The sequence below is a fragment of the Coffea arabica genome, chromosome 7c (assembly GCF_036785885.1).
Source record: "Coffea arabica cultivar ET-39 chromosome 7c, Coffea Arabica ET-39 HiFi, whole genome shotgun sequence".
NCBI lineage: Eukaryota > Viridiplantae > Streptophyta > Magnoliopsida > Gentianales > Rubiaceae > Coffea > Coffea arabica.
Window position 1 is genome coordinate 2,044,423 of NC_092322.1, and position 10,936 is coordinate 2,055,358.

General features: G+C 37.1%; 2 protein-coding genes across 2 annotated transcripts; both read left to right on the top strand.

Moving 5' to 3' along the window:
- Positions 1-600: 600 nt before the first annotated feature.
- On the top strand, positions 601-1,986 carry LOC140010377 (casparian strip membrane protein 1-like). Its single transcript, XM_072057115.1, has 3 exons — positions 601-968; positions 1,147-1,270; positions 1,541-1,986. The coding sequence occupies exons 1-3, from the start codon at positions 727-729 to the stop codon at positions 1,742-1,744; spliced, it is 570 nt and encodes a 189-aa protein (XP_071913216.1). The 5' UTR covers positions 601-726; the 3' UTR covers positions 1,745-1,986.
- A 6,595-nt stretch (positions 1,987-8,581) lies between these two features.
- On the top strand, positions 8,582-10,575 carry LOC113697836 (NAC domain-containing protein 92). The gene is made up of 3 exons (XM_027217428.2): positions 8,582-9,140; positions 9,246-9,523; positions 9,616-10,575. Exons 1-3 carry the CDS (start codon positions 8,954-8,956, stop codon positions 10,204-10,206), a joined length of 1,056 nt encoding a protein of 351 aa, XP_027073229.2. The 5' UTR covers positions 8,582-8,953; the 3' UTR covers positions 10,207-10,575.
- The last annotated feature ends 361 nt before the right edge of the window (positions 10,576-10,936 follow it).

Consider the following 10,936-nt stretch of genomic DNA (forward strand, 5'->3'; position numbering starts at 1 on the left):
ATGACTTTCTGAGCGTTCTAATCTAATTGTGTGTGTGTGTTTCTTCTGTCTATGGAAAAAATAATAATTTATTTAATTTAAAATTATTCAACGGTTAATACAACCAATTATGTATATCTGAATAGACCTCCTCGAATTGTTAACCTTTTGTACTCGATCCTTCTATATAAGTCCACTTTCTCTAAAAATAATTAAAACTATTCACAATGAGCTTTTCTTTTGACTTTGCTCTATTTGATAATTAATTTTTAGTAGAGACAGATAATATCAGGAGATGGTCGGATTGGATGATAAGATGAGAAAAATCGTAAGTAGAAGTTTCTGAATTCATAACCATCAATTTATTAAAAAGAAAAAAATTACCTCAAATACAGTGAGTCATGTTTCAGAACCTATCTTAAATTTGTATATTTCCTACATTTTCGTTCACTACAAGGCCAAGGTAGGAAACGGACGTCAATGGAATAGACTGCTTGAAAATTCAAAATTGGGCTAAGTACCAACATCTGGTACCTGACCACCAATGAATTGACATTTTTGGTCGTCGGCCAAAAACTGAGTGGGAGTCTACCTCCCAATTAAGTTCCGGTTTCACCAGCGGCGCAACTCAACAACAGGAATCGTATAAATCGAAGCTGCATTCTTCAGTTTAATCGCACCATAATCTAATGATCTAATCTACCACGAAAATACCCCAGTTTCATACTCCCTGAAGTTGGTTGCAAAATGCCTTTCAAAAAGAAGACAAAGGTATCGCCCGAGCCTGAGGTCGACGAAGAGTCCAATGAGTCAGCTCCAAAAGCCGGGGCTAACAGAGGGATTTCCAAACTAGACTTGGCTATGAGAATGGTTGCGGCAATCGGCACCCTTGGGAGTGCTCTTGCCGTGGGAACCGCCAACGGGTCAGGCCCGTTTTTCTCAGGGTTCTTTCGTTTTGGGGCGGGATATGATGATCTTCCTACATTCACGTATGTCATTTTTAACTTATAACCGCATCTCTTGATTAGGAGTATCATATTAATCACTGATCGATGATGATCATCCTATTCCTCTCAAGACAATTGCTGCGTTGCATTTAAGCAGTAACCCTTTTTTTTTTCTTTCCTTTCTAAAGTAGTTCTCGTTTCAAACAAATATATGTGGCAGGTTTCTGGTGGTTACCAATGCAATAGTATGCGGCTACCTGGTTCTTTCTCTCCTACTGTCCATCTTCCACATTCTGAAGAGTTCTGCCCGAGTAACTAGAGTGATTTTGATCATTTTGGACACGGTAAACAACCACCCCCTCCCCCCCCCCCCCGGGCCCCAAAAAAAAAAATCCTATTTACGCTGTTTGGCTAGATTTTTGTATCTGTCAGCATCTATTGTATGTCTCTCTAATTCTCCAGGCCATGTTGTGTAAATATATGCAATTAAAGTTGAGCCCAGCACGAAAAAATGAAGCAGTTTAGATAAAAACTCCTAAACGGTCAATTTATTAGGCTTAATTAACTAACTAAAGCGATGTGGTGATACGTAGTGATGGTGTAATGTTTGTTAGGTGATGGTGGCATATCTGACGGGTGGAGCTTCCTCAGCAGCCGCCATGGTGCATTTGGCCCACAAGGGCAATGGTGGGGCCATCTGTCAGCAGCACAACTCCTTCTGCGACAGAGTTGCGGGGGCTTTGGTTGGTTCCTTCATTGGAGTTGTCGTGCTCCTGCTCTTGATTTCGATGTCCGCCGTTGCTCTCTCTCGCCATTAGTTCAATTATTCGTGTGGCACCAGCCAACGGATTCTCATGGCTCAAAAATCCGACCTGCTGCAGTGCTGGGGGTGACTTTTTCTGGGTCATCCCTAAATATTGAGTGCTTAGATTGATTTTTTTTTTTTTCATCATTTTGTTTATCTACTTTGATTGTGTATTTGTCAAATTAGGATCCAATAAATTGTTGAGTATCAATATATCATATTATTTCAGGCTAATTAAAGAGCCTGGCTGCAAAATGAGCCGCTAATTAAAGAGCCTGGCTGCAAAATGAGCCGCTAATTAGCGCACAAGCAATTAGAAATATTTATGTGATTAGCACTAGTATTTGGCTTATGGTGGACTTATTTACTTGTAGGCCGAAAAGCCACATGCATGATGTACCAACAAAACTTGGCACTCAAAGCCAACCATAAACACTTAGAACTCACATTTGAGAGGCTTGTGAAAACTGTTTAGACAACTTAAACATGGGAATATCAAATTTGAGCCAAGCGGAGGGAATGTACATGTCTATTTGTCGACCAAAATTTGTAATTTCTTGAACAACTTGGAGCCGGCCCATCTTCTCACACTATTATGAATATGAAAATACTCGTCAAAATCAAATTCAATTGTCAACTGCCCTTTGTCGAATGACTATTGATTCTGAAGGTTATATTTCATCTCTTCAACAAGTTTAGTAATGAGCATGACGACTCTATTGTTTCGACGGAGAGAAGAACCTACAATTAGCAAAACAAACAGACGTCCTACCATGCCCCAAATAACAAGTGATTTTTCTTTGTTTAGAAAAAAGAAAAAGAAAAAGGGGCATCAAAAATTTAAAATAAATGAAAATTGAAATTAAATGTTGTACCATTTCCCACAAAAACACACACACACAAATTATATATTATTAAGACCAGGACTGGTCAATTGGTAAAAGATCTTGATTTCTTGACGGAGTAGATCTCAATTCTTTGAGCCAGTTCGCTAGATGGTTGCAGCTTTGCCTTCATCGTGCGGTATGCAAAAGTTACCCCTGTGCATGCCGAAATAAGCACGCGTCGGACACATTAATACATCCTTGATATCATCTGTCACGTGGTGGGTTGAATGAGTCAATAAACCTTCAGTCCTTAATCCTTTAACCAATTAGCATTTGTCTTTTGGTTTAAAACCAAATCATTTGATGCTCTACTTGGTAGTTGGGACAGGGATTCGTTGATATTCACTTACTCAGCATACCGGACGTAAAAATCTCTTTCCATTCTAAGACGATAATTGATTGTTATCCTTCACTAGTCCTCCTTTTGGTTCGCAATTTAAAGAGGTGGCATGATTCTGTGCATTTGTGCACCCCCTCTGCCCTCCTCAACCTAAAATGTTAGAGTAATAATTGGCTTCTGTGCAATGAATGATGGATCTTTGGTGTTCCGTCACCGCCTAACTTACTTCTTCAGTTCTACACCCAAAAAGACGAGAAGAGAATGGCTCACTTTTGGTTTCTCATTTAGCACATCTTCTTAATTAAGTTTTGACTAACCAGAAGCATCACTTGTCTCCTTTTAATAGTGTTGTTGTATACTAGCGGTGGGTATAAGTAGGGCTGACGCTCGCAATCGAGTTCGAGCTCGAGCTCGACTCAAGTTCAGCTAACATCGAGTATATATATATTTATTTATTTTTATTTTTATTTTAATAGTAAAATTACATATATATTTCTAATATTTTATTATTTATTAAGAAAAATTATTATTTTATTTATTTTTTAAAAATAAAATAATTATTTAAAAAAATTTTAAGTTCGGGCTCAACTCGAATTTGAGTCGAACTCGAGTTGGAATTTTATATTTTGAACTCGTCAAATTCAAGTTTCATAAACTTGGGTTGAGATTCGATTCAATTAGATCAAAACTCGACTCGACTCGTTTGCAACTCTAAATATGAGTAGGGCATACTTGTGTTTTGGCCAAGACCCATTCTATCCAACACCCATTCTATCCACTCGAGAGCAGGGTGCAAGTAATTATACCCTTGCATGGCCATATATGTTTCTTCTTCATTTCAAAATATGATAATCAAGGTTTTTTCTCCCCCAATACCCTCCCCCCCCCCTCCCCAAGAAAACCAAAAAAAATATGTAATAATAAGAAAGAAAGAATAAAGTTATTCTTCCACCTTCTTATTGTGCCTCTCTAGCATCTATAGACCTTGTTTAATTTGCTCAAAATCAACGGACAAGGCCCCAAAAGAAAAATAATACTCCTAGTAAAGTGTTTGTTATCCGTTAAATCAAAGATATTACGGTAGTATTCCAAAAGTGGAGGCTTTTATCTCAAAATTGTTAGCCTAAATTGAGAAACTTTACTAAGACTAGAGCCCCGCAAAAATCATCGCACGCAACTTGGGGGCATTAGACGAATAAAATTAGGGCACGTGCTTGTTCCCTTTGGCGGTTTCATGTTGGAAGTGATGAGACATTATCATCTAAATCGCCAGATGAGCTTAAAAAATACTATTAAACTGCACTAGTCAAATCTTAGCTAAAGCGGTAGGTTTACTTAGACTTCATCGATTTCTTCTTTTCTTTGTTTACTTAGAGTTCATCGCTTAACCATCGGTCCGAATAATTGATCTATCCGCGTCCAATGGGAACTCCCCATTTTAGAATATGGCGATGATGGCTGTCCGTCGGCGGTGGCGGCACAGTCAATTCTTCTCCTTCTCACGGCAGAGTAAGATGATTGTATTATTTTAATCTAGTCCGTCTGACGCAAAAGAGTTGCCCAAGAATTTGAAATTCCCAAAACTAGTTAAAGGTGCTAACACGCATTTGACAAAGATCACCCTCGGGTTGCCCTGTTCGGCTATAGACGTCTATTTTGACATGTTAGCCTTTGCTAATTCTTTCAAGGTAAGACTAGCATATGATAACAATTGACTTTTTTCTTTTGCCTTTTTTTTTTTTTTTTTGGTAGAAGGCGATAGACACTCGTCTCTGTTTTATGTGATACAAGATTTACGACCCACATAGTTTTTTTTTTTTTGGGGGAGGTGGGGTTGAAGAATATCTCGAACCTAGGAAGGTTTTAGTCTCAGGAACATATTACTTCAATTATATGCTACAGGGCCAAGTCCTTAATTTAGCCTGATCAAGAACATGGAACTATTCATTGCCACAATCGAGTTGCTAAACTTTGGGGATATTCAAGTTGGTTTCATTCGGCAAATGCATGGCTCCTGACAAACTCCAAAGGGAAGCATTTTCGTATTACGCACTGCCAGTATTACGTCCAAAAAACTAGGATAATGATGCGTAGCTATTATAATTATAATCATCCAGTGACTGTTAATGGAATCAGGTCAGCCCAAACTTAGCCTATTTGATCCGAAAAAGAGCCCGATAAACTTACCCTTCACTGAATTGGCCTGAGTTTGAACTTAAATATCAAGTCCAAATTAAATGTGACCCTAGGTTAGGTCTTATTCGGCTCAAACCTAATATAGACTCGACCCTTTAATCTATTTATATATATATAAATTATATATAATATATTCATATTTTGATATATACACACACATATGCATATATGCAATTATATGTCTAAATATATAATATTAATACTTTATACTTATGAACTATGTGTCAAATTATATTTGTATATATAAGAAATATGAGATATACAAAATTATGTCAAAAGATTTAGAATGACAAATCTTTGTACAAGCAAATTGAAGAGCTTTGAAGATGTATTGAGCGTTGATTATATTTTATTCCTATTTTTCATGTATTTTGAACTAATTGGATTTATTATTGCTGAACATTTTTTAGTTTATATACTTTTTAATAAACTATTACTAGTTCGTGTATAGTTTTAATGTTGTAGTTCTGTGGATGTTAAACTAGTTTTAGAATTTAATAGTTATAGTAATTATATTAAGAAAATTAAAGAGTAATAAATGAATTGGGACTAAACTTGAATTAGACTTACAATCCGAATATTTTGTAAATCAAATATAATTTTCATATTTATCAATTCGAAAGTCTTAACTCGAAATTCGAAAGTAACATTAACTTATAAGTCAAAGTTTGGCTTATTAAAATCCGATTTAGGTGACCCAATTGACAGGTCTAATTCGAAACTAGTTCTGTGGATGTTAAACTAATTTTAGAATTTAATAGTTATAGTAATTATATCAAGAAAATTAAAGAATAATAAGTAAACTTGGACTAAATTTGAATTAGACTCGCAACACGAACATTTTGTAAGTCAAATATAATTTTCATATTTATGAGTTCGAAACTCATAACTCGAAATCCAAAAGTAGCATTGGCTTATTAAAATCCAATTCACATGACCCGATTGACGGGTCTAATCATCCCACACTAGCCCACCCCTATCCTTCATTCTTTACTCTTTTCTTTTCTTGGGGTTAGGTAGCTAGGATTATCCACTGATTTGTTTACATCTTTGTCAATTATTGGATGATGGGATGTCTCATGCGACAGATTATTAGTGTACGTGTTCTATTATTGCGCCCTAGTTTTGCACGCTTGCTGTTAGTAAAATTTTTCAAAAGTTACTGTCGTACGTACCTTCTATTCTATTGCCAAGACTCTGACCTAGAGGGGGAAGCAAAAAAAGAATAGAGAAAGGAAATTGCTTTTGGACTTCAGCTAGAACTTCCAAAACCAAATGACTTCTTGAAACCATGCGTCTGGGTTAATATTTTTTTTTATATATATTTTTTACTATAATCCTACTCGGAAAAAGATTCTTGCAGGCCAAACCTATCTTATAGAAGCTATACTAATAAGCATAAACAACTGTCTCTTGAGTAGGACCTCGAGGTGAAGTCTGGATCAGAACGAGGTTGCTGTGGGATTAGCGGGATGCTGACGGTTTTCTCTCTTGGTCGGTCTGTCATCAGTCAATAATGACGGTTAGGCAGGTTGTGCTTTATGCTGAAGTACCCTTTAGTTTTTACCCAGCCCTGAGCATCAAGCGTATGCATGAGAGAGATAACAAACACCCTGGTGAATCGAAACGGAGACAAATTAATCATTCTTGATAATGAATAGTAAAAGATGATTATAAAAAATGAGTACGATTTTAAGAATTTACACTAGTATTTTGCAGGCAGATCAGAACTCGTGTCCTGTCCAGTAACTTATAACTTTGTAGTACACAGTTCAAAAACAACTGTATATTGCTGCCAAACCCCAACCACTCGATGAGGGGAGTCGGTTGCATCTCGTCCCCAAATGCATCAAGCAACGAATAGTGAAACGTAATCCCATGCATAAAGAATTTATTGCTTACTTTGCCTAGATCGAAAAACATGCACCGCGGGGAGTCGGAGTGGACTTGAGAATGGAAATAGAACCATCCAACCTAAAAAGTCTACAAAGCAAGAGAGGAAGATTTGGACATTTCTTCATTTTGCGTTCAAAAATTAACATTCATTATTAAAATGACTTTTGCCGAAAATCCGGGTGCAGCTATACAAGTATGCAACGTAACTGTGCTCTATACTTTACTGTCTTGAATCTTGATTTGAGTAGAGCAAAGTAATCCGGAATTTTAAGGCCTCCCGTCCAAACCTCAGCCCCCTCTCATTCGTATCGTTCCCTTTTTTCTAAAAAAAAAAAAAAACTTAACATTGGCATGCCAATCAATCATGCATTCATTTGTCGATGATGATAAGGTTGACACCTCAGACTTCACACTGAATTTGAAGACTTTCAGCAGACTATCATTAATATACTGTGATCGTCATCTGAGTTCTGACAGAGTGCATGACATGGAGAACGCCCACAAAGAAAGTAAGTACGGTTTAGAACTTCAAGTTTGAACACAAACTCAAAGCGAAGAGATTCAGGTCACTTTGAGGAGTTACATTATTGATGCAATCATAGGATGCGGGAATCTCAAATCTCTCTCTTTTTTTTTTTTTTCTTCGCTTCTTAAATTTCACCATTTTCTTGCTTTAAAAAGAAAATAATAATAATAATAAAAGCCCTTTTAGGCATGTGATTAGATATTATTATCGTCTCTCAACATTTGTACGTAGTTTTCTTTATCCCTTTACAACAATCATCCGTACTGGAAATTCAAGAAAGCAGATGGAACAAGTCATATTTCTCCGGCGCGGGTTTGTACAGGTTTAGTCACACGTGTGGTCTCAGTTAACCATATTGGCAAAATCCTTTGATTTCTTCTCTGACTTCACCTGAAAGTCGATCGCTGATTTAGTGCTGCAGCCTGTTCAATTTGACCGGTTTTTTTTTTTTTTGTTTAACGTACCTTTAAGAAGAGAAGAGCAGGGTAATACGATGTAATTAATCAAACTATCAACTAATAAACCAGGTTTAAAGATCCTAGGCAGCCATCAACTGATGATGATTATGCCATGAATTGAACGTGGGCTTTTGTGGTCTACGAGGTTGTTGATATGATATGATAGTAAGTGTATAATTAATATGTTCCAGTGGCAGAACGTACGTAATTCTTTCCTCTATTTTTAAAACGAGGACAACGAGGGGTGAGCACTGCAAAAATTGAGTAGTTATCTTTGCCATACGATTGTTGCAGGTAGATGACTTCGGTTAAACAAATGGCCAACTAACTGAGCAAGTCTGAACCTTTAAAATTTCCTTCTTTACCTAATAACTACGCATATGATTGTGCACTTGAATTAATTTAATGCAACTAGAGTTGTAATCATATGCGATAGCCGAGTAGGAAGATAAGGTGTTCCAGGTCAAATGATAGACTAAACTGCCAACCTAAGCTGCCTTACAAACCACGCTTCTTTCTCTCATCTCATGTGGGAAAGCACCCTCTATTTATACAGTTGTGCTCCTCATGTTTCCAACTTCCAACCTTTACACATCCCAAACCCACTTCTCCGTGCTTATGGTCTTCATTTCTCTTTTAAAAACAAAACATACATAATCAAGAGTCCATAACAATCCTTGCTTGCTTGCTTTCTTTCTTTTCCCCTGTATTGTCTTCCACGGTAGGATTTTAGAGGTCTTCAAAGCCTAGTTTAGAACTTTGGGCTTAATTAGAGGGTTAATTCTTCTTCCTAAATCCACTTTCAAAGACTGTTAGCTAGGTTCTTTACAGGGAATTTGGATACAACTTTTAAACCAAACTTTACCTGCTGGAATATATTACTTGAGGAGGTAGATATTAGTTATAAGTGACGCGAGAAATGGAAAATGTCTCTGCTGTAACAGATGATGATGAAAAGATGGAATTGCCTCCAGGGTTCAGATTTCATCCAACTGATGAAGAGCTCATAACTCATTATTTATCTCCAAAGGTTCTTGACTACAGTTTCAGCGCAATAGCAATTGGGGAGGTGGACTTAAACAAGGTTGAACCTTGGGATTTGCCGTGTGAGTGATTTTCTATACTACTATTCTCTAAAAATAGTCTTTTTTTTTTTCTTTCTTTCTTTCTTTCTGCGTGCACAAAATCTAATTAGCTCTTGCAAAATGCAGGGAGAGCGAAGTTGGGAGAAAAAGAGTGGTATTTCTTTTGCGTCAGAGACAGAAAATACCCAACAGGGATGAGGACAAATAGAGCCACTGATGCGGGATATTGGAAGGCAACCGGTAAAGATAAGGAAATTTTCAAAGTGAAAAAGCTCGTGGGGATGAAGAAGACTCTGGTTTTCTACAAAGGGAGAGCTCCCAAAGGAGAGAAGACCAATTGGGTCATGCATGAGTACAGACCAGAGGGGAAGAATTCCATTCATGGTGCCTCTAAAGCAGAAAAGGTAAGAACATCGATCCTCTGTTTCCCTTCTTCTGTTACTATTGACTACTGGACGATGCTTACCGGTCAATGTTTCTGATTTTATCCTCCCAGAATGAATGGGTAATCTGTAGAATCTTTAAAAAGAGCTCGGAAGGGAAGAAAATACACATTTCAGGGCTAACCAGGGCGACAAATTGTCGTGATGATTCGAGTTCTTCGGAGCTGCCTCCCTTAATGGATCTGTCCTCTGATGAAGCTCAAACGAGAACCACAGTTGCTGAGGCATCCAACGTGACCTGCTTCTCCGACCCAATGGAGGCGGAGGACCAAAAGCCTCAGTACGCCGACTTGATCAACACTCCTTATGCAACTTTGGCTTCAAATATCTCTGCTTTCTCCCCTGCTTCCTTGATTTCGCCTAAATTTTCAACTCCAAATTCAATTCTTTCTGCTCAGATCATGCCGCATATGGATCACCTGCACTATTCAGATTCTGTTTTCATGCAAGATCATTCCATACTGAAGCTTTTGTTCGATGATTACGAATCAAATGGAAATGCCAAATCTGAAGTCTCCCAGATCACTGGTGGAATTAGCACAGAGATGTCCTCTTCTCTTTCTGATTTGAGGCCTTTTGGCTATCTAGAATGTCCAATCACTTCAGCTGGACCCGTGGACCTCGAGTGTCTGTGGAATTATTGAATTTGATTATTTGAAGACTACAAAGACAGCCCAAAAAAAAAAAAAAAAAAAAAGAGATGAAGAGATCATGTTGAAAAGATGGAGTCTTAATTCTGGCTGAAGTTATTGGCGGAACAAGTTTGTGTACAGATAATTCTGAAATCAATTATTGTTATTGTCACTGTTATGCAAGAACTGCATGCAATTTATTAGCTCCAAAAAGAAACTGCAGTGTAGAATGTGGTGTCTATTTAGTATTACAATAATTGTGCCAAGGTATCCCAGGTTAAAACCCTCCTCTAGTTTTTGCCTTCACCACCAGGGTCTGTTACATGCAAGTCTTCTGTTATACATAAGAGTTTTTCATATTAAGATTGAAGATTTTTTTAATTTAGTGTTGAAGAAATTTGATTAGAAAAATTTTTTTTTTTTCTTGTTTACATGCATAAGACGGAGAGGAATTGTAATTTATTTATTATGAAAAGTAATGAGAATCACGCACTTGAAGAAACAGTAAAATTAGGCGATACAGCTCACATGACATGAGCGTCAATTCTTCATCAGGCTTTCCCGAAAGGCATCATTAAATCTCATGTGGAAAACAGATAAAGGATATAAAAGCTGCCGGCAAGTGTGATTGGATAGCCATTATTTGATCAAAAATTATTTGCTTGCGTCACAAATATAATTTTTAATATATTTTTTTCTTTCTAATTATATATCTATCTCACATATATTACGTCACAAAAAG

What these genes read in the sequence shown, in the direction of transcription:
- LOC140010377 (XM_072057115.1), top strand. Translation starts at nt 727, where the DNA reads ATGCCTTTCAAAAAGAAGACAAAGGTATCGCCCGAGCCTGAGGTCGAC. An exon ending in GATGATCTTCCTACATTCAC is followed by an intron (nt 969 to 1,146) that starts GTATGTCATTTT and finishes TATATGTGGCAG; the next exon opens with GTTTCTGGTGGTTACCAATG. An exon ending in TTTTGATCATTTTGGACACG is followed by an intron (nt 1,271 to 1,540) that starts GTAAACAACCAC and finishes AATGTTTGTTAG; the next exon opens with GTGATGGTGGCATATCTGAC.
- LOC113697836 (XM_027217428.2), top strand. Translation starts at nt 8,954, where the DNA reads ATGGAAAATGTCTCTGCTGTAACAGATGATGATGAAAAGATGGAATTG. An exon ending in TGAACCTTGGGATTTGCCGT is followed by an intron (nt 9,141 to 9,245) that starts GTGAGTGATTTT and finishes TGCAAAATGCAG; the next exon opens with GGAGAGCGAAGTTGGGAGAA. An exon ending in GTGCCTCTAAAGCAGAAAAG is followed by an intron (nt 9,524 to 9,615) that starts GTAAGAACATCG and finishes TTATCCTCCCAG; the next exon opens with AATGAATGGGTAATCTGTAG.